Raw genomic sequence first — 24,881 nt, 5'->3', positions numbered from 1 at the left:
TATTTTCAACTTGCTTTCTGTTGGTCTCGTAGTTTTTGCTGCGTATGTTGTATTGATTGTTATAGGCGTTTTATTCTTCTCTCGCACCCCATCGTCCCACCCCTTGAAACGACTTTAAGCAAAACGTATTGCACTACTTTTGCAGTTTGCTAAAGTAATTATTATGTTAACTCTTAGTCCCTTAAAGTTATAAAGAATGGAAGAAACATTTTACCTTCTGATTCCTTTTGTTTTTCCAGCTCATCCATTCTTTTGTTAGTTGATTTAACATCTTCATTCAGTTTGTGAACATCTTTCGATACAATGTGGACATCTTTCGTTACGTCAACAACACCTTTCTTTATATTTTGCACTTCAGCTTCTAATTTTTCCTCCATTTTTTGCATCTTCTCTATTTGGTTTTCGATTTCTTTTTCTGCTTCTGGATCAAGAGGACCGGTTTTGCAATCATCAATAATTTGTTGTAAATTCTGAACAGGACTTTGTACTGAGCTGTTCAGTCTGTGCAGAACCTGCAGAATAAAATATTTACCAGGCTAAGCTTTTTTTAATATTATCATAGTTCATTAGATAGAATACAGAGTAATATTAATGAATTACATGTGTATACTATTTTTTGCTGTTTTTTATTATTATTTTTTTTTGTTGTTGTTGCGTTAAAATATATCTTATATGCTGTTTTTTATCATTGCGCTAACATATATCTTATATACATCAGCATTTAATCCACGTTAGACTAATTTCAAATTGCATTTGGGAAAAGTCAGCTTTTAACAGTTTGATAAAACTTTACGCTAGTTGAAAATACATTGGATATATTTAGTTTTACTGAAAACTTCAAAACAAGATACGTTACTGTCAAGATAATAGTAATGATGGACATTTATCTTGAATGTCATATTCAATTAAAATAAAATATTTTACTTATCGTATTACTAATATGTTTGGCTGTGTAAGCATATCTTAAATATTTTTAAATAAACTCATGGTTAATTAGGCTTTCTGATTGAAGTAGGAAATAAAAATATCGAAGCGTACTGCAAAAAATAGTCTGATATGTCTGTCATTCTACAAGAATGTCAACACTGGTAGCAACTTGACCATCATATATAGTAGTATTGCTATCACAGTCAATATTCAGTTATATAAATTCATGCACTATAGTGCACTCATTACAGCATCAGGTATTTAGTAACGTATCTGACACGATTTAAAACAGCTTTACATATTGCATTGAAATGTTAATAATTCAAATCATGTATGCTGACAACCACCAATAACTGGTTGCAAAAAGCTATACTTGTAGTGTTACGATTGTTAAATTTCATTCATTAGAAGTTGAATTTACAGAGAAGATATTTGTTTGTTTCAGTGTAAGATTGAAACATCTTTTAGGAGTGAACAACATATGCAATATTGTCATGAGTAGAATAGCTATGAGTGAAAATGTTAGACATGGTGCTCATTAGTGAAACATATTTTGACCTTACATTATGTAGAACAAAAAAGGTTCTAATCATTTCATGTTGACTAAATTTACCTATTTTAAAGTTTCTTACCAGTGAATATTTTTCACTGTGAAAACATCAGATGTGTTTCACTGCAATATTTAAATAATTACACGAAAAATTCTTTTATTCAACGTAGATTTTGTGTTTGTTGCAACATCAAATAAGTTTAAATGATGTACTTGGTAGCTGATAAGAAACAGAAAATTGTGATTAGTAACTTATTTTTGTTTGTTGGCGTAATGTATGATTTAAATTATAAAATGGCTATAAACTCGGTAGTTGTTATTCTGTTTAAACAGATTCAAAGTTACATGTAAAAGCATAAAATGTAGTTTTGTCTACACTCCTAGTCTATAAAAGAATTATTTAATCTCTTCAATGAATATCTTATATTAATTTCATTAAATATGCATTCACAAAACACAATATACTTTTTAAAATATCTGGTTATCACGAATCAGGAGTCAGAATTTTTCCGTTCATTTTCATTATCTCTATTTAAAAGCTCAATATTTAATGTTAATGAAAAGCATTATGATAAAGCTCCAGTTTTGTGAGAAGATAAAAGATAATTTGCTGATATGTGTAATTGTACGGCAACCATTCGGTAAAGTTACTAGCTTTTATTATCGTAACATTCTGTTTCTGGGATTTTAAGATCATGTCATAAATGGTGGCTGTAGTGGGTAATATTACTAATTTATTTCTTAACATTAATTGACTTAAATCTTTCAAAATACTAACAGACATGTTTTAAAATTTGTTTCACTTCCTAGTAGCGTACGAAAATTAAGGTAACTTTTCTTGATAAGGTTTTAACACAATATATGATTACTGAATATACGAGCCCCATAGTGATCCCTTCTGATGCGTGTCGGTTGGCAAGCCGCCAGATAGTTATATAATGGAAAGTTTTATTATCTGTTTACATTCATAAGAACATACCCCTTCGATATCAGCCCATTTAGCTATAAAGTCAGTCTCTTGAATTCCTGCTGTGGAGGATATATGCGCCAACTGAAAGAATTAAAAATGTGTAAGTATAGATAGTAATAGGCCTTTTCGGCGTAAATGTACATGTGTACGACTACGTACATGTATTATGTACTTCTGACTAAAGTGGGGCTTGTCTCAAGACAACAACGAAAAACCTATATCGGTTGATATTAACACAAAGTCTCATAGTCATGGCACTGCTGAGTTTGACCACACTAAGAAACAGGTTTGCATATCGCCATTTTGAATACTGAAATATTCTAAACAAATATAGTAGTTCCACAATTATTAAAGAATACATTTTGCTTTTTATAATTTTCGCTTCATAGTACTGTCGCCCGGTGTGAAATATTTACACACGCACACAAAGCCAACAAACGAGGACAAAATGATCAAACAAAGGAACACAGTGGGGCACCGCCTTGGAACGGTCAGTTGCAAAAACACCACTGGTGAGCATAAACCGGTTTATGGTGCGCACCAAACCACACTCTTACCCCCCACCATGTTTCAAAGACACGGGACAGTGTAAATAAAATTAATCCCCTCCGGGTGAATCTCTAGCACACGTAATGGAAACAAAAAGGCATGGCATATAAAACACAAAAATGCTCGTGTATAAATGTATAAAAATGCAAACCTTAAGAAGCAAAAACTATGTACTCAAAGCCTTTTCAGAAGACAGAGCAACAAGAGAAACACCTAAAGAGCCCGACGAAACAGGCCAGAAAACAGACATCAGTTCAGTCCTGGTAGGATTTAAAAACTGCTTATCATATAGTCTTCCCCCACTTCCGTCAGACACAATCAAAGAGGGAAGCGTAGTGTCAAACTGTAAACGGGTTGAACACTAAACATGCGGTATGTCTCAAAACAGTTGGGTCGTAAGCTCTTTTAATAAAACGTTTTATAATTTTACCAAATACAGTTGGAAAATCACCATGACCCAAGATCTTACGAAGTTTGTAAACCACATCCTCATAAAAAGGGTTTAGAAATACCTTTTCGCAGAAGTGTCTTTAAATTACTATTGAATTTTAAAACCAAATCAGAATTACAATAGTAAAATTTATCAAAACATTTACGCAATTTGTAATAACGGTATCCTTGCTGAAGAAGTTTACTTGTAATATATTGATTACGTTCATTGAAATCCTTGACATGACTACACTCTCTGGCAAACCGAATTAATTGAGATATATATACCCAATAAGATGAAGCCCGAGGTACATCCCCATCCAACTGGGGAAAAATTACAATTCTAAAATTAAAATCATCCCTCTAGTCATAAATTTCGGTATGTATAATATTGTCATAAATAGAGAGATGTAACTCTAAAACCGAAGCACCAGTATCCAAATTGTTAGTTTTAATTAACCGAAGCTCCCTAGGATAGACAGTACACTCCAACTGACAAAAAGAAAGAAAAAACGGATTAACCATATTAAGAATATCATCCAGATAGCGTGATGTATTAATGAATGCAGTTATAATATCTGCTTGCGTATCTGGAAAAAATGCTCAACATAAAGCCTCTTTAATAACAATATAAAACAAATCTGCGACAGGGGGTGCACAATTTGTTCCCATGGGAATACCAATTACTTGTCTTAAAACTGCATTCCCTAACCTGATGTAAATGTTGTTCAATAAAACGGAAACGGCTTTACAAACTTTGTCACAGGTCCACATTGTATCAAGTTTAATAATATTGCTAGTAAAAAACGCTTTATCAAAATAGAGCAAGAAATATAGCATTCTTTCTGGCAAAAGTCTTTTGAATTAGGGCAATTAGTTTGTCATCTATTAGATTATGTGGTAAAGCGGTATACACAGTAGGAAATCGGAGTTTTTCGTATACTTTATCGCAGTATCTTTTTACGTGGGCTTTCACAGCAGTTAGACATAATGTTAATAGTTTTGAAATATTTGTAGTGGTACAAAAGCTTGAATAAGCGATGAAGCGAGCTTCATATGCTTGTTTATGCAATTTAGGAATCCAGTACAAGGTTGGAAGTTTAATTTGTTGATCGTCTATACGAACTTTTGAATTAGAAACTTCAATGATGTGATCAGTGACCAAATTATTTTCTACAGAAGGACTCAATGTATAAGCTATAGTGCTATTTAGTTCGTTTTGTAAAACATTAACATAACGAAGGCGTCAAATGATGACAATATTGCTGGCCGCTTTGTCTGCTGGAACTAAGACATACTTGAATGAAATTCTTGGGTTTCCCTTTTCAAATGTCTTAAAGTAAACTTGGGTTTTGGTGGAAGTAGGTGTTCATTTGTTTGATAAAATTTTATCCGAGAATCAACAATGTTAAAAATATTTCGTTTCCAAGACGTTAATGCATTGGAATCAGCATTCTCACGGTATAGAACCGTGTTTTTCATAGGCAATTTATACAAAGTTAACTTTAGCTATTATAAAGCTTTGATCTACATAATATACATTCACATTGTCAGTGACATTAATCACATTGTCATTGACAAAAAAGAAATTCATCATATTTCTTTAAGATTCTATGAAGTTCCTGATTGCATTACATAGTGTAAACTCCGAAATGTTTGTGAGGGATTTATTTCTCTACATTTTCTGTCTGTAATCGCAAAAAAATAAATACTCGCCGTAAGTGTCATATATATTTCACAAGTAACTCATATATTTGTACATTAGAATATTTTACCTTTGAACTGAAATAGCCAATTCCTAGCCAAAATATTTGATATTTTAAAAATCATTTTATTTAAATAACACCACTGAACTTTTAATGTAGAGTAAAATTAATGTTCAGAAATGCATGGATTTATATAGAATTCAATTACAAATATTACTAAACTAAATGAATTTTCAACTTTCAATAAAATTAAAATTTAGTTTCAGTTTTTCTCTCTGGCGTCTCTTTTTTCTCTTTTAGCTTGTTGGTCCATGTTTGACTTTAATGTAACTGCTCAAAACAGATGATTTTATAGGTTATTTGTATATATCAAGTTTATTTACAGTCGCCACTGGTAACCCATATCATTTTATAGGCTCTTTAAATTACTATTGAGTTTTAAAATCAAATCAGAATTACGATAGTAAAATTTAGCAAAATATTTACGCAATTTGTAATAACGGTAGCCTTGCTGAAGAAGTTTACTTGTAATATATTGATTACGTTCATTGAGATCCTTGACATGACTACACGCTCTGGCAAACCGAATTAATTGAGAAATATATACCCCATAAGATGTAGCCTAAGGTACATCCCCATCCAAAAGGGAAAAATTTACAATACTAAAATTAAAATCATCCGCCTTGTCATAAATTTGGTATGTATAATATTGTCATAAATAGAGAGATGTAAATCTAAAAATGAAGCATCAGTATCCGAATTGTTAGTTTTAATTAACTGAAGCATAAACAGTACCCGCCAATTGACCAAAAAACGGATTATCCATATTAAGAATATAATCCAGATAGCGTGGTGTATTATTAAATGCAGTTATAAAATCTGCCTGCGTATCTGAAGAAAGGCTCAACATAAAATCTCTTTCATAACAATATAAAAACAAATCTGCGACAAGGGGGGGAGGCACAATTTGTTCCCATGGGAATACCAACTATTTGTCTAAAAACTGAAGTCCAGTGTTGTTGTTTTTTTAACTAACTGATCAGGTGTTCACAAAATACTCTGCTACTTATTCTCCCCCTCCCCGCCCCCCCCCCCACCCCGCCAAATAAAAAATGGATTTATTTCGCATTTTTGTTGACTAAAATGTTCAACTTCATAGAAAAGATTTGCAATCTGTTCAATTATAAAAAAAATGAAATTAAACCTTTTTCAGCATAAATTAATGTAACATCCTTTCTTTTTTTAGCAACCGTCCCCATATTTTATAGGCATATAATAAAGACATTTTATTGCATTTTATATTTCTTTTTTTTTTGTATTGATTATTTGTATGAACATACTGTTCAGAATCATACTATGTTTTTAAACTTTCCTCATCACGAAAGTAAAATGAAGTAAAAACATCATTTTCCCCAATAAAAATGCATTTTTTTTTTAAATTTTGCTTTTAAATTGCCACAATTTTTTTTAAATGACCAAAATATAATATCATTTTGATGTATTTTCTACTGGCTTTGTAGTTATAAGCTAAACAATGTTCATTAAGCCTTTAAAATAAAATACATATACAATTTATTAGCAGCTATGCTTAGAGGGACGGATGTTACGGGGACGGATGTTAAAGACAACATTTACATGTTAGTAATAATTTTCTTTAAAACACAGCAGATTTTTTTTATTTTTCACCTTTCTTTAAATCAATATGTAGAACTGAATCAGTGACAGTGTTTATTTTTGCTTCTTCTATTCAAATGAATAATATTGGGGGACGGATATTACACTTTTTTATCACAGATAGGTGCCAGCTCGTGATGAAATAATGCACGGAGGGGCACCTGGGGTCTTCCTCCACCATCAAAGCTGGAAAGTCGCCATATGACCTATAATTGTGTCGGTGCGACGTTAAACCCAACCAAAAAAAAAAATAAAAAATTAAGGGAAAATAGAGTTTTTCGCCAAATTTGATTTCAAAAGTTTATAAAACAGTTATTATTTGGTGTTTACATATCGAAGGTTGAATGCAATACTGTCGTAAGTTCTTCTTTATTTAATAGGAGTTCTTACAGTATTGCGTTCAACCCTCGATATAGTATGATTAATTGAGAAAGAAAATTTTTCAGTACATGTTTAGTGTTCTTTGGTGTGATAAATCTAGTACTTAATGTTTTTTATAACTTGCCGGCATTACGTGCAGCCTTTCATATTTAAAAAGTTACAGTGATAAAAAATACTGTACTTTATGTTTTCAGTTATATATCCATCTAAAGGTAATAAAATTTTCATTTTAACAGTAAAAAGATCAAATGATTTGGTCACATGTAAAATTGAACTTTTAATTTGAAAAAGGAGTCAAAATCAGATGCTAACGCAACACAAATAAAACTGGTTGTTTTTCAGGTATTAATTTGGCTATATTTTTTTCTGATGATCCAACTGAATAAAGCCTCAGAAACATTTACTTAGTGATAAGATCAAACAAACAAACTAAACCAATGGTTCTAGAAACATTTTTCTAGGAAAAAAAATGGCCTATTTACTGTGCAATATCCATTTAATCAGAAACTTCATTTTAGAATAAAACAAAACAACTCTTTTAGTGCTATATTGCCCAGTATGTAGCACAGTTGTCAGATTCTTGTCACAATTTAGATTAAAGCAGCATTTTTCGTGTGCATAGTAGGGCCTTTTGATTAGTTCTTGATGAAATAAAAACGCTACTTACTTCATTGCGGTACATTCGCAAGCGACATAAATCTGCTTCAAGTGAAGTATCTCCTGGTTGAGGGGTAACATTCCAGGTAAACTTAGGGTTTAAACCAAAATATTTCAGGCTCCGAAGCAGGCATATAGCAAGAGTAAGATCGAAGTCCAACGTTGTAGGAGGGATGCCACTTTGTGGATACAACAAATCAAACTGGACCTTCGTTACAATTCTATTTGCTCTTAAGTTGGTTATAGCTCTTCTCTCTTGAGCAAGAATGGCTGTTAGTGGAGTATTTGAGCATTTATTGTCAATTAAGTTCCTAACGATTGCAGTGCCGTAATCTATGTTAAGTGTTAGTAAGCGATAAAGATAAACTCGGTTGTCGGTTGGTGCAGCTGTAGCCATGTTCACAATCCTTATCTTTTTTATCTCGTAATTCGACTGTTGGTTCAGATCTGTTAATATACAAAAAAAAAATAAAAACATGGTAAAGTTAAAAGATAATTGCAAGCTAATACATTCATTAATTATTTCTCATTTATTTCAATGAACAGACAGAGCCTATTTGTTTAGTATGTTAAGTCATACAGTACCTGATAGCTAAGCGTAAGATTGGAAGTAGTAAGATGAAAGCGAAAACATTTTGACATTAATATCGACATCAAATCGGAAGTAAAAACCTCCCTAAAATCAATGTTTAGATATCTTAAAGGGTGTACAGAGAAAGCATCAATCTACTATGTATTTGAATGTTCACGATCACGATCGATCTTTCCTCGAAATAATTTTATTTTGCTATATAGCGATGAATTATTGTTTCTAGAAATTATCGTTTTTTATCACAAACCAATATATTAAGGGTAAATACAGACGACGCTGCGGTCGGATAATAGATTTCCATAAAATGGCAACTTAGAATAGAAAGAATTGTATGACTGGCTAACATGTTGGTACTCTTACAGAAAAGAAATATCAGTTTGACAATTGATTGTATCCTGTATGTGTTATTACCTGTACTGAAGCACAAATTTAAGAAATTGTACCAATTAATATAATATGTTACAGTCCCGTTACATGATTCCATTAATATGTTTACGGAAGATACTGGCTGAACACTATTTGACAATGCAAAACTTCAATAGAGTAGGCATTTATTGAAAGCTACATATTATAGAAAATGTCGAATATATTTGTACACATCTTTAATATTCCTAGAATGTTCAAGAACCAGAAAATCGCATTTAAAAAATTTCTTTTTGTTCAACTTTAGTAAGTACAGAAACAGAAAAAAAAGTCTTTCTCTTTTTAAAATATATCTGAAAATAGCTGGTGACAGACTGGATCAGATGTAATTAACGTTATGTACTCATCAAATAAACGAGTCAAGGTATTTTATTCTGATGATTTAATCAGCCTAACATTAAACAAGAGTGCCAGAATTTCACAATATTCGCACGTCATGGCAAATTTCTTTGCACTAGCACTTGTATTTACATATGGATTTTTTTGCCAATTATGCAAAAGTTATAATGTTAGTTATTTATAGTAACAACAAGACAAAGGGAAGTTAATCAAAAAATCTGTATAATATAAGTCCACACAAAAATCTTATCCAGGAAGAGATTGGTCAAAAATAAAACAAAAACCTGGATGTAACATGCATGTTGTACCACAGAAAAGTGGTCTCGATTTTTCCCTACGGCTAGTAATGAAAAAGTTACAATATAACATATTTATAGTAATATCAAAGGTAGTATTTCTAAAAACAAGGGTGCCTCATGGTGGTGAACATTTGTGCCAAGTTACATCAAAATCCCTCCATACATGAAGAAAAAAATGCTCCGAAAAAAGGTCATTCTTGAATTAGACCTTTGACCTCTAAGTATGACCTAGACCTTAGACATTGTTCTCCGTCTCATGATGGTGAAGATTTGTGCCAAGCTATATAAAAAATCCTCCATGCATGAAGAAGAAATGCTCTAGATAACGTCATTCTTGAATTTAATCTTTCACCTCTATGTGTGAACTTGACCTTAGACAAAGGGACCTGGTTCTTGCGCGCGGCATTCCGTTTCATGATGGTGTACATTTGTGCCAAGTTACATCAAAATCCCTCCGTGCATGACAAAGAAATGCTCTGGAATAAGTTTATGGACTACGCCCGTCCGCTTGCCAGTGGCGTTCCCATAATACTTCCCGCCTTTCAGTAGGGCATATAAAAATCTAATTACCCACATTTTACTCGCAAATATTTGTTTCTGAGTCACACATAGAATGCGTCTCTTTTATTGAAACTGCAAAATGTTCCCTTGATAGCTAATTCTATATTATTTGTAAAAGTAGATTACTCATATAAATACTGAAAAGTGTCCCACCAATCTTATTTATTGCTTTTTGTGTAAAAATGTAAACAAAACTTCCTGGACAACTGCTAAAATTATAGTAAATGAAAGTCCTATGAAAATGTCCGCTAGATTTTCAAGAAAATTGTCGAAAGTCAAGTTTAAATTTCAATTAGAAATACGTCCTTGGAATTCAATGAATGTTCATGGGAAAAGGAATGTTCTCTAAAATAGAAGAAAACGAAAACTCCACGTCGTTCAACACGACAAAACCGAAAATGTCGCAGGCTTGGTTTGACTGCTACTGTTCAAGCCCTCTAGCCGCAGGATGATCAGAACTCAACATTTTCACATGTTACAAGTACAAAAAAAAAATTAAGAGACATCTGCAGATGTGTTCATACGGCGATGTATATGAAACCTTCAATGAGACACTAGCCTGTAATTCCATGAAAAGCAACTTATGGTTCCAGGTTAAAATAATGGGTTTGCCCTAAATGACAAAACATTGGGCAGAACTAACCAAATTGGAATTTAGAAAGGGGATATGAGGTTATGGAGCCTGCATATCACAGGAACGGCCAAAAAATGTTAAATAGCAGGCACAATATCAATATCTATAAATCTAACTCTAGAAGATGTTTGAAAACTGTAGACTCCATATTTGTTGTGTAATTTCCTCACTTGTGGATATATAGTCAAAATTCGTAATGAACAACTTTACCCAAGCAGAAAGATGCAGGTACGTGAGTAATTCTACACTGCTTAGACATCAATGCAAGTACTACTGAAAAGATTACAATTACAGTAAGTATGATGTGCTAACTGGACAAGCGAAATAGTCTTAGGACGTGTAAGTACTATTTTGTCTGACAAGGGTACAGGTAACAAGAGGCGCCTTCTGAATATACCAAAGCAAAGATGAAATCATCAACTGACTTTTTGCAGTAACATGATCATTGCTTTTTTGTATAGAGAACGAAGCAAACTAGAAAAGGAAACTAGCCCGCCCGCTTAGCTCAGTAGGTAGAGCGCCGGTCTACGGATCGCGGGGTCGTGAGTTCGATCCTCGGGCGGGTCGTATGTTCTCCGTGACAATTTGATAAACGACATTGTGTCTGAAATCATTAGTCCTCCACCTCTGATTCATGTGGGGAAGTTGGTAATATCAAAAATACATACAAAAACATTCTACAGTGAGCTTTATTTATGAATGCAAATTGAAACTCGGTATCTTGAATTCCAAGTGATCGAGCGTTTTACTTTAAGATAACTGAAATTGGGCTTGAAGTGATATTTTGTGCCAATGTTTTGGGAACGAAACTTGAAAATGTCTTCGAGATAATCGGAATTTTGAGTTAAGCGTGGACGAGATATCATCGAGTTTTAATTATATGCAAAAAAGCTAACCCCTACTTCAAGTTAATCAAAATAGAGCATTATCATTACGTTAAATAGACGTTAAAATGAAACCATTACCGAAAAGGAATGAAAACTGAATACTCAATACTGGTGGGGCGATTTCTTTATGTCCACACAAGCAACACCCTTTCCGCGACTAAGTGCCCACCGACTAAATGTTAAGGTATGACCAATATAACAGTGTACATCCTTTTGAAGAGTATTCAATTCCTACTGTCTTAAATTTTTCAGGGGGCATAGGTTCAAGCCCCACTGAGACCAATGTTTTTCCTTATATTCCTTTTTTCTAGTTAGTTTTTCCTTTTTTAGACTTATTATTGATCTCTTGTACAAAAGTGAAAAAAAAAATCATTTAGTGTAAGGATATTACAGATAAGTGTCATAGATTTTGTTTATTACTGCACTGAAATGGTACGTTTGAATTTCTGTTCAACGTAACCAAGCCGTTGGCATGATCGAGGTGTAATGTCATATCGGCATTGGCACGTCAAATGAATTGCACACATTGTACAATAAGAAAACCTGTTGAAGGGCACAGTGCAACCGGGTCTGTGAGTGACAGTGGACGTTCTGGACGATAATCACGCCAGGTCAACAGGACCGGCATATTATGCATTCGCAATTGCGTAACACGTATTGCACTACAGTACAGGTTGCTCGAGAGACTCTAAGTGTTCGTGAAACTGGGTTACATGGCTTTGACGCATATTGAGGCAATATGTTAACACCAGAACGTCGGAGAAATCGCGTAATTTGGTGTCGTCATTATCTGTGATGGACGCAGCGTCAATGGCAATATGCCTTGTTCACGGATGAGTCACGTTTCTGCTTGGATATGCCGAATAGACGTCGAAAAGTATGGCGTCGACGCGGCGACTGTTGTGTTTGCCAGGCACCACGGTGGGGGGAGGAGAGAGTGTTATGGTATGGAACGGGATCTCATGGAACTATAGGATACGCCTCATTGTCGCCGACGGAAGTCTTACTGCACGGCATAACGTCGATTATGTGCTGCATCCGCCAGTGCTACCATTTTTTGCTAATCGACCCGACGTCAGTTTGTTCCAGCAATCTAACGCAAGACCACACTCTGCCGGACTAACCTTAGAACTCCTGACAGCTTACAACGTTAACGTGTTACAATTGCCTGCGTTTTCACTGGACCTCAGTCCAATTGAACACTTGTGGGACCAACTTAGTCGCAGGGTCTACAATAGCAGTAAACCTATTCAAAACGTCCAACAGCTGATTCAAGTGCTTGTAAATAAATGGAATGCCATCCCACATATCGTATACAACGTCTGATTCGCAGTATGCGCCGATGATGCCAAGCATGTGTCACCGATATGGCTTTTAGTGTATCGGCCTATGCATTAGTACATATCGTGGCAGTGAGATCTACATTTATACGATGGCTATTATCATAGGTGGGTCGTAGGTTCTCACCGCAAGGTAAAGAAACAACAGGATCTGTAAAATATATGTCAATGATATATTTTATTAGATAAATAACAGCTGTGCTGAACGATAGATGTACAGACATCAATCATAAACATAGTCATCTAGAACATGTGTGTGTGTTCGGGTTTAACGTCATTCTCAACAATTTTTCAGTCATATAAACGACGATGGCTACATGTAGCAGTGGGCACAATGCCCAACTTTATAGTGCTGCCTCACTGGAATATCACGCCGTAGACACGGGGCATGATACCCCACCCAGTCACGTTATACTGACACCGGGCTGACCAGTCCTAGCACTATCCCCTTTATGCTGAGCGCCAAGCGAGGAAGCTGCTAGTACTATTTTTTTACGTCTTTGGTATGACGCGGTCGGGGAGGCTAACGAGGCGGTTCATCTAGAACATATTCATCAAATATATTCATCAAATAAATGTAAACATACATGTATAATAATGGCGACCATGACAATGACTGAACCGACGGACGACCTTATAAAACATCTTAGAAACATGGTATGATTAAAACTAAGTTACATCAAAAGTTTATGAACATCTAGAGCAAAGGATAAGAAATAACATGACATAAATATTAGCTGTTAAATATATGTCAATAATATATTTTATTAGATGAATAACAGCTTCGCTGAACGATAGATGTACAAACATCAATCATAAACATAGTCATGATTGAATTTGATGCATCGATTGGTCAGTGCAGTAAAATAATTAGAATAACAATAAGAGAGTGATAGGAGTGCAAAGGTTACAAGAAGGAATTAATACGCGATACGGTAGGTATACAACGAACCACGAAGTAACGTTCCTTATCGTACTACAACTATCTACACTACATACTACGGACAATATAAGGGTCAATATGGTCGGATGATATAAAAACACCACGAATGGACCAGATTAATAGCGTTTAGTTATTCATTAGTACAGTCTAATGAATCGAACTGTGATACATTTCCTCCCTCCGAGAAATGTCGTCCCCGACATTGCTATATTTAACAAACGAAGAATACTCGCGGAGAAACGAACATGATATACTATGGTAATACCTGATCAGCACAAGTGCGTTTAATCTGAAAAAAATAAATAATCAGAAAACAAAATTAAAGATTAATCCAAAGCCAAAATAACACCTGTTAAAATATAATATCAAATAAGTGTGTAAAATAGAAGTATAACATTAAAAATCACAAACAAAAGGTTACGTAAAATATAGACAAACAGTTGAATAGACATACGTGCACACGGGCGGACAAACAAACAAACGGCTGGACAAACAAACAGACTGACAAACAAACAAACAGACAGATAGACGGATGTATAGACGGGCGGACAAAAACAAACAGGCATATAGACAAACAGACAAACAATCTGAAATGAAGATTCTTAAATTAGTGCATACAAACGAAATCATGAGTTTCACTTTGACTCTTTCACTTCGGAATCCAACGGTAAAAATGAGCTGCACTCATACGGTAAGTATAATAAGGTAAAACAAATCGTCTGGAAGCATGCATGTGAACAATATATAATAGAAGGATTACGCAACACATTATATCAATCAAATGTAACATACGCATTGGTATCACTCACATAAAGTATACAGTAAGTGCTATGGCATAATCAATTGGACAGTGTAACACAATCTACAAGAACACAACAGATTCTCTTGGTACAGTGAACGTGTGTTGACCAACTATTAACTCTCCGGCTTTCATCCAAGATGCCGGCTTACGTTGCCTCCGAAGTAGAAATCCTGGTTCCCCAGCGCGGAGGCGATGAGGAGGACGATAGGTCATGGAGCGATCTGTTTCAGAAGTGTCCGAAGTGCCTGACGAACTCCTAGAAGAAAATGACACATCTGTTAGTGTACTTGACGAACATTCATGTGGATCTTTGGCAGATGCGGAGTGGAAAACAGTAGTTCTGTTCGGTACCGGTAAGGAAACAAACGGCAACAAAAGATTTCTGTGGTGGGTTTTGGTCCTGCATTCACCGTCTTCTCGTCTGACGACAAAAACAGGTAGATCACTGGGTTGCCATTCAACGACGTAAACGTTTTCTTCCCAGACATCAGCCAATTTGCGTTTTCCTTTAAGGCCCACATTGCGCACTAAGACTCTGTCTCCAGATGTCACAAATACTACTGTAGTGATTTAATGAGCTAACAGGCTACGTCCTCGCACACAACAAACTTAACGATCATTGATGGCTGTAATTTAGTAATATATGTCCTTAATCTCATAAGTGTTATATCCGGGCATTCGATGCGTGAATTTGTTACGCACAGTGAGAAAACAATTTTAACGTCAGAGGTTACTTCTAAGGTCACGGAATTTGATTGTCCAGCTTGTAATGACTCAAGAGAATGAACAATAATAACGATAGGGGATATAAATGAAGATCAACTGAATGCATCAAATCGCAACGTCCTTGATCTACATGTGCGTACTTTAAATAATGTTAAAAAATCATTTAAAGGAACCAACAAAAGTAACAAATAATTATAGCATATTAATCGATCAAGTTGTCCTAACAGATAGTATAGATTACTTTCACCCTGGGGTATTGGACACAGAGAACATACGTTCACTTTAGAGTTGATCTACATTCAAATCCACCCTATAAGCGACAGATATTGAACTATTAGAGGTCTAAATTTTAACTACTTAATACACGTATAAAAATAAAAAGCCAGGGTTGTTTGGACTGTGTAGTTAAATCTTGTAAAACAATGTATTCCATCCGGTCATGTTACAATTCGTCCTAATGACAGACCAATGCATTTGTGTGTTTGTTTTGGGTTTAACGTCGTTTGTTTTCAACAGTATTTCAGTTATATAACGGCGGCAAGTGTTTCTGAATTCTGTACCAGTACAAACCTGCTCTGAAACTGCCAACTTCCCCATATGAAACTGAGGTGGAGGACGAATGATTTCAGACATAATGTCTTTCATCAAATCGTCGCGAAAAACATACGGTCCTCTCGGGGATCAAATTCACGATATCAATAAATTTAGAAAAAAAACATAAGACCGGAAAATATATAAAAATTTGTTTTTGTTTGTTTAACTGGGTTTAACGTCGCACCGACAGAAATATAGGTCATATGGCGACTTTCCAGCTATGATTGTGGGGGAAGACCCCAGTGGCCCCTCCGTACATTATTTTAACACGGGCGGGCACCTGGGTATAAAAACCTTGAGAAACAACGTTTATAATATACTACTCCAAACTTGATAAGGGCCACTGTTTTCTCCGATGATAGCATCATAGCATCATCAATAAGATGTCCTAGACATAAATTTAAGCCAAAATAAAGTTTATAGTGTTGGCCTTATTGCCATATAAGGGAATTATTGGTTTGTACACGTATGGCGACATATGAAGCACGGGGACTTCGTAAACCTCGAAAATCAAGATTTTGACGGCATGTATACTGAGTGTACATGTCTGAATTTCTGTGTTCTTGTTAAAACTTTGCAATTCAGTGTTTGTGTGAGCATTCAATATAATGAATACGTCTGACGAGATGAATATGGAAGTCCGTGCAGGGCCCAGTTGTTCGAAACTTTAACAGGCGCTTAAGCTAACGGTAGATTAACTTTTAGGGTTACCTTTCTACATTTTATAAGACTTAGAAAAGCAAATGTATGAGATAAGAAATATGAACTTTGAAAAACCTTTACAATAAAGTCAAAACATCATACTAGATTATCCCATCAAGACCAGTGTTTTGAATCATAATTTAACCCGCGGTTAATTAAACTGGGCCCTGGTTGCCCGCACATTGAATGTGTCCAACAGCGTGGTTCAACGCATGTGTAATCGTTTCCAAATCGAAGGAAGTGTAGCACATTTACATGGTGGTGGCTGCTCTGGGTGAACAACACATGTACAAGACCGATTTATTGTTGTTCAGGCCCGGCACAATCGTTTTCAGAACGCCATTTCCTTACAAAACAGCTTGCAGAATGCAGCAGATGGTACGGGTATCTACCCAAACAATAAGGAATAGATTGCATGATGCTGCTATGAATACCAGACGTCCTGCAATTCGTGTTCCTTTGACGAATAAGCACGTCAGAGAACGCCTACGTTGGGCCCGTGACCATATGCAATGGCGACCCTGCAACTGGATCCCAGTTATTTTTACTGATGAGTCTAGATATTGTCTAGACTTCACAGACTGACATGCCAGAGTGTGGAGAAGACAAAATGAACGTTTTGCACCTGTTTGCATTTCTGAACACGACCGATATGGTGAAGGGTCTGTCATGGTATGGGGAGGAATAAGTGTCAATGGCAAAACTTACCTCCATATTGTTGATAACGGTACCTTAACAGCAGAAAGGTATTGTCGCGAGGTTCTTGACGTACATGTACGCCCATATGCAGGTGCAGTGGGTCCAGATTTTATTCTAATGCAGGATAATGCTCGTCCACACACTGCCCGCCTTACTAACCAATACATTGCACGTGAAACAATCGAGCTCTTGCCTTGGCCTGCCAGATCCCCGGACCTCAATCCAATTAAACATGTCTGGGATATGATTCAGAGGGCCATATCTTGTCGCCCTGTGCAGCTGGTCACCCTCGTAGAACATCTTGCTGCCTTACAAGAGGAGTGGAACAGAATTCCACAATTAAAGATCAACCGGCCAATTAACAGTATGCCCAGGCGCTGTCAGGCTGTAATCAATGCTCGTGGACACCATACAAGATATTGAAACTTATTCCATGTAGCATTTGGAAAAAGAACACACTTTTACAAATTTCCGCCTACTTACGAGTTTTCCAGTTTTCCCGCTTAGATAACTTTACACTCATGTTCTAGTTCAATAATTCAACTCAGATGACTAATCAATCGATTTTATCAAATAAACAATACTAACAAAACTTAATATGTCATAAATTGTTCAGTGTGTTAATCCAAACAATACTAGTTACAGCTTACAATAGTGACCCTTATCAAATTTTGAGTAGTATATGAAAAAGTATGTAAAATAAAACTTTTTAACAGACATGAGTTTTCTTTGAATAAGTTCTGCAAACCCTCCACAGTACTGGAATCTTGTTAAGACTTAGCCTTCCATTTTGAGAAAAAAATTCAAACAATACCAAATCATAGAAAAAAAGTTTTTTTTCACATGAAAATAGGACAGCATATAAAACATGTGAATTACTCTACACAACAATTATCAGTTAACTGATATAAACATTGAAATTCGCGGAAACGCTGCATAAATGTGCCACACCTTCAAAGAGTTCTGCGCCTTGAATAACTCACCATTTCAAAAGAACTGTCACATATATTCGTTTTGATGCATTTGTAATAAAATAACAAAAATATCCATCGTACGGGACCGTATGGCAGAACAAGTAATGGTCTAGTAGACTGTTGGTAAAGATGTTGTTCGTCCATCAAATATTTCTGTGTTTTGATAAATTACATACTCCAAAACCATAAGACACTTATAAAGAAAGAATCGGCTAAAATGTGACCTTAACCACAACTACCAATAATGACAAGTCTCTGTTTCGAACGTCGGCGACACTTAATGCAATTCTATTTTACTTCTTAGCCAGAAAACTAACTAATATTACGATATCAAAACAGGTTATACAGGACGTATTTCTAAATTAAAATGTAAACTAGGCATCTGATCCAGACGAAACAATAAGCCATCGCGTGTTTAAAGGAAGGTATATAAATATTTGTACGTCGCTTAGTATTCTTTTAAATAGATCAGATCCGGAAAGTATTTACCCGTCTTCTTGGAAGAAAGCGCGTTATGTCACTTTTCAAAAAAAGTGGTAGAGATTTAGCGTCTAATTACAGACCTAAATCAACACTAATAAATTGTGTGGGAAAAGTTATGAAACGGATCGTTTTTTAAATATCTTTAAAACTACATGAATTGTGAAATCATTTTATACTTAAAGCCAGTTGTTTCTTATAATGACATTCTTCGACATACCAATTAATCAGTATTTATAATCAAGTATGTAAAAATTATTCGATGAGATAATATTCTGCGACATTTGAAGGTCTCTTTTATAAACTACGTCAGAAAAGTATTTCTTAAAATAATGACATTCTTCGACATACCAATTAATCAGTATTTATAATCAAGTATGTAAAAATTATTCGATGAGATAATATTCTGCGACATTTGAAGGTCTCTTTTATAAACTACGTCAGAAAAGTATTTCTTAATATGATATCAACTAGATTTCCAGCTATGTAAGCAACCGATGTCGAAAGGTTTTTATTTAAACGTTTTAATCTCGATTTCGATCCTAAATATCGACACTTAAATATGTCAAAACAATTGGCAACACTTATTGAAACAATTCCTTACGGAAGTTCTCCTCCCATTTTATTCAACAACATTAAGTGTTATGTAGTGTATAGACGACTCAAGAACAACATACATTTTCAGCGAAAATGACATTTTCAAAAGATATTTTCTTCCTTGCAATCTGAACTAACTACCGTTACTTCAATTGTGATGCGTGCAATTTTAAAATAATTCAGCACTTATTATACATTTAGTGAAGTATGTATTTTAACAACAATACGTATGCAAATTTTGTCAGTACACCATCTCTAACACCATCCTCAGGATAATTCAAATACATGGTTAGGGGTTCAAAACTACTCGAAGTTTTATTTCCGGTTCACTTTTGTACAATGCATAAATGTATGTGTGTTCGGGTTTAAACACTAGGCTACCGATGTATAATAAAACGTAAAATGTAGATGAATAATACAAATATAAAATGTAGATGTAAAACAAAGAAATTCAAGATTGATAGGTCAGTTTACAAACACAATCTTCTTAAAAGAGCTGAGCTATAAAAACTAAAAACTAATGATAGAGCATTGTATGTGTGGGTCAGAAGTCTGTACTTCTATATATGGAGCTCATTCAACATAGGGATAAAAATTGCTATACAGGGCCGGACGTCCTGGTTAAAATATTAATTGCTGTGTGTTGTTTTTCGAATGCAGAATTAGGAATGCCACTCAGCAGCACACTTATAAGACCTATATTAAGTATTTGATCGGGTAATTGTCCCAAAAAGATAGTAAGAACAACAGGTAGTTATTTTTCATTTATTCACAGTAGAAAAGTCAATGTTATATATGTAAGAATCTTAAATTGTTTATATTATATATTTCATACACTTTAGGTAGAAAATATAAGCGATTGTGCGGACAACTATAGTGTACACTTATTTTCCTATTCCATTTGAAATCTATCGTTTTAATGGTAAACTTGACAAACTAATAAATGATGTATAGCCATATGTAGAAGATGCCCTATGTCTGCAAACGTAGAGAAATGATCACTGCCAGATAATGCATGAAAGAACGTAAGACCATGATCACGATGATCAGCTTCGTCGTGGGTACATATAAAGTGCTAGATGTTATATATTAATGGGCATCGTGATATCGTCAATGCATTTTCTGAGTGCGTCACAGTCTTGGCGTTTGAAGGCATTACCATGAAGATAGCCTTTCATTATTTTGGCTCTGATTTATCTGATAGCAGTTGGGCACAAGGTGTTGTCACATACACTCGGAGCCATCAAAATGTATGTTAGTAAATGCAGCAAGAAAAAATGATTCCTCAAGAAATTAATCATCCCAACTACCTTATGTTCGACTTTCTAGTTTGCACATGAACGATGTATTAACGTGGCCATGTTTGGGGACAGGCATTACATCTGATTTTGAGTTTCTTAATCTTCTTGACAGGGAATGCACCAAGAGTAATGGTACTTGGGTTCAATTGGTACCCATTGAATGCCACTGCAACGACACGGACATGTAAAGGGAATATAAATATGTCAACATTGATACTATGTATACAGCTATGTCTTTGTGAAGGTCTCTCTGTTCGAGAGTAAAATACTGAAACACTTGTAACAGTTTTCAGTTCACTGTTGAAAGGGTAAAAATCTCATTTACTATTATTTCATGGGTCTTTGGATGAAATATTCATTTGAAAACATTCTATACTGACATGTAAAACAGACACAAAATATTATGCTTAAGAACATAGGCTTTTTATAGAGATAAATTTGATGTTTCAGTATTAATATCAAAAATACATACAGAAACATTCTACAGTGAGCTTTATTTATGAATGCAAATTGAAACTCGGTATCTCAAATTCCAAGTGATCGAGCGTTTTACTTCAAGATAACTGAAATTGGGCTTGAAGTGATATTTTGTGCCAATGTTTTGGGAACGAAACTTGAAAATGTCTTCGAGATAACCGGAATTTTGAGTTAAGCGTGGACGAGATATCATCGAGTTTTAATTATATGTAAAAAAGCTAATAAAATCTGAAAAGTAGATCCCTCGGAAGCACCGAAAACAAGGCAAACAGTGAAAATTGCAGACTCGGTTTGATTGAGTCTGTTCATGGGCAGCAATGGTAAATGCAACACTGCCCACGCCCCCTAGCACCGGCTTAAGCAGTATTCAATCTTCAAATCTAAACTGAGTTGAAATCAATGATCCCGAAGGACCAGAAAATATAACAACACTGAGATGAACCCTACTTCAAGTTAATCAAAATAGAGCATTATCATTACGTTAAATAGACGTTAAAATGAAACCATTACCGAAAAGGAATGAAAACTGAATACTCAATACTGATGGTGCGATTTCTTTATGTCCACACAAGCAACACCTTTTCCGCGATTAAGTGCCCACCGACTAAATGTTAAGGTATGACCAATATAACAGTGTACATCCTTTTGAAGAGTATTCAATTCCTACTGTCTTAAATTTTTCAGGGGGCATAGGTTCAAGCCCCACTGAGACCAATGCTTTTCCTTATATTCCTTTTTTCTAGTTAGTTTTTCCTTTTTAAGACTTATTATTGATCTCTTGTACAAAAGTGAAAAAAAATCATTTAATAAGTGTTTTCTTGCTTTTCAAGGTGAATTTACCTCTGAAACAGAAAGGGGCAGAGTTAGACATCTTTAATAAGTGTTTTCTTGCTTTTCAAGGTGAATTTACCTCTGAAACAGAAAGGGGCAGAGTTAGACATTTTAATAAGTGTTTTCTTGCTTTTCAAGGTGAATTTACCTCTGAAACAGAAAGGGGCAGAGTTAGACATCTTTAAAAATACTGAGTTACATGCAGTAAAAGTTCTCTATTTTGCCTTTACTATTTATATAACATATTGTGGAAGAAATGTAGGTTGGTTTTACTTCTGCCCCAAGGTTATTTTAGAACGAAGTGAGCAAAGTTTAAAACGATCCCACAGGACCCGACCTTTATTTTTCAATGTTGGAGTTAGAACTCTGTCTCATTAAATCCTTTTACTTGAGGCACCCTAGAAGAAAAAAGATATTCACAATTTTATTTTGATTTTTTAAATTGTTTACTATTATTATACATTTAGTGAAGTATGTAGTTGTTTGACGTTTCTTTTATCAAAAATAATGGCATAATGAATTCTCTACAAATGTTTAAGATAGTGGCCATAACTTTGAAATTTGTCTCTTCTTGAGCTTGAGGAAATATCATGAATTATATAAAAAAGAAATATTAAAAAAAAAGAACGGCACGGTAAAAGTTGTTTAAATTTTGCATACAAGTCTCTCACTGAATAAAGTATATTGCTGTAACTTTGTTTTGAAATATTCACCATTAGGTGCGTCAAACCTTAAATATGTTTTATAATTTTTATATAAGTTTGAACTTCGTTAAATGGCCGAGTATTATCTGCATCGTTACAGGTTTAATTTTAACTAATAATTTATAAGTGTTTAGCGGAAGAAATTGTCTAGTATTTCTAAAGAATGCTTGCCGTTTATATGCAAAGAGGCGACTCCAAAAAGTAATTTTCGGCATTTTCGTTAAAATATCCAAAATCGCTGGATGAATTATCTCGTAAATGTTTTGCATAAGTCAGCATGTAAGTCATGCGTGCGCGATGAACTTGTTCAGTTTGGATTTGATTTTTATAAGCTAATATCACTGATGGTGGTTTGTCTGTTTCAATTTAGATCTTATATTTGAAAGTAATAGTTATATCGCGTGAAGTCAGACCTTGCTATCATCCCATGGTTTTAATGCTGACGGTTGCGCTGATATGAAATATATTTCTAGTCTAGTAAGTACAGTTTCAAGTGTTGTTACTCTTAATAAACATAGGTTCAACTCCAAGACTGTTAATGGAAATACTTCATTCAAATACTGGGGCAATTGACCATTTTTATTAGTATCAATTTTTGCATAATTCTTCAATCTTCTAGGGAAACCCAACAACTTTTTGTCGATTTAAAGGATGACGCATGATTCAAGTCGTTTCGATAAATATGAACCTCGCCCAGGGCTTGAACTCTAGACTCAGCGATTCATAGATCTACGTTCTCCCTCTTCAGCTAAGCGGACAGGCTTAATAACAAGCAGTTTCGGTGTATATTTAAAACACTTTAAACTGAAAGTGGCTTGACTTCCGCAAGTAATTGTTTACAAAAGTGCTCATCTTTCCTTGGTGGATGTAAGAGCATATCTTTAAGATCATAATTAAATTTGTCCTTGTGTACATGTTAAGTTTGTAATTTTAACAAGTGTTTTCATCAAGAAAGCAAATGAGCAGAGTTTCTCTTCGGTGATATTTCTCGACTAAATGCTTAGATATGTTGGAAAAGAGTAAAATCATGTTCAAGCATGAAACTGACATGCAATATTACTGTTGTATATTTTACTATATTTCTGTTTAAAAGAAAAATATGTATTATTTGTTTTGGGTTTAACGTCGTTTTTCAACAGTATTGTAGTAATATAACGACGGGCACCTAACCTAACCAGTGTTTTTGGATTCGCAAGTAACTGCCAACTTCTCCTCACATGAATTAGAGGTGGAGGACAAATGATTTTAGATACAATGCCATAAATTAAGTTGATTTTCTTGTTTGCGGAGATACAGATAGAATATTTGCAATAACATCAATTGACCAGTTCATCAAATTATCAATAAATCAATGGATTACGATGTGCTTAATGAAATCTGATTTCGTGACCAAAGAATATCTTATAATAATAAAAGCAGATAGTAAGAACGTTACACAGTGTTTCGAGTTTTTATCAAACTTGAAACTTATTTAACGGAGGCAATTAATGTATACCCTCGCCAAGAAACACTTTCTGAATACAGATTGATATAAGTAAAATGAATGTTACCTAAGTTATGTTTTTCTATTCCCATTGACTATGCTTTTAAAAGTTCCGATCCATTGTCGAGTTGTTTAATAAATGTCTTTATCAATGTCTTTATATAATCACTACATTTAAAAATTTTCCTCGTGTTAACATTCTGTAATATGAACACTTCTCCTTAAGACATATGAATTAAATAAGTATGATTTTCTACAAACATGTACAAATACATGAATTTAATATTCAGTAGAATAATTTTAGCTGTGAAATAAACATTTTTCTCCTTCACTTTGAACACTCCAATTATTCAGATTACTTCTTAAACCACAAACGTTAACTGTCGTTGAAAGTTTAAAGAAAGTAGTCGAAAATGACAGATTTACTTTCAACCTGATTTAAGCGTACAATCGCAAATTACAGATACGCATATGAAAAACAAGTGCTTAAAAGTTGTGAAAAATCAGGATGGCAACAGAGAAGCCAGCACTTAATCTGTGAGAAAATACATGTACTTCATAGAATTAGACGAGTCAAAATGTAAATACTGAACATCACCATACATGAGATGGCAATGGAGGAGTGACATTGTGCACACTGAACATGACCA

The 24,881-nt window shown here is 34.5% G+C and overlaps 1 protein-coding gene across 1 annotated transcript; it reads right to left on the bottom strand.

Moving 5' to 3' along the window:
* Positions 1 to 214: 214 nt before the first annotated feature.
* LOC123550776 (uncharacterized) lies at positions 215 to 24,591 on the bottom strand (the record flags this gene model as incomplete). Its single annotated transcript, XM_053534682.1, has 4 exons — positions 24,299 to 24,591; positions 7,854 to 8,290; positions 2,457 to 2,528; positions 215 to 512 (listed from the first exon to the last, which is right to left on the bottom strand). Coding segments are annotated over exons 1-4 (832 nt in total), but the record flags the coding sequence as incomplete, so codon positions are not given.
* Positions 24,592 to 24,881: the final 290 nt, after the last annotated feature.

The sequence above is a fragment of the Mercenaria mercenaria genome, unplaced genomic scaffold, assembly GCF_021730395.1.
Source record: "Mercenaria mercenaria strain notata unplaced genomic scaffold, MADL_Memer_1 contig_3900, whole genome shotgun sequence".
Taxonomy (NCBI): Eukaryota; Metazoa; Mollusca; class Bivalvia; order Venerida; family Veneridae; genus Mercenaria; species Mercenaria mercenaria.
This window is presented reverse-complemented; position numbering and strand designations above follow the sequence as displayed.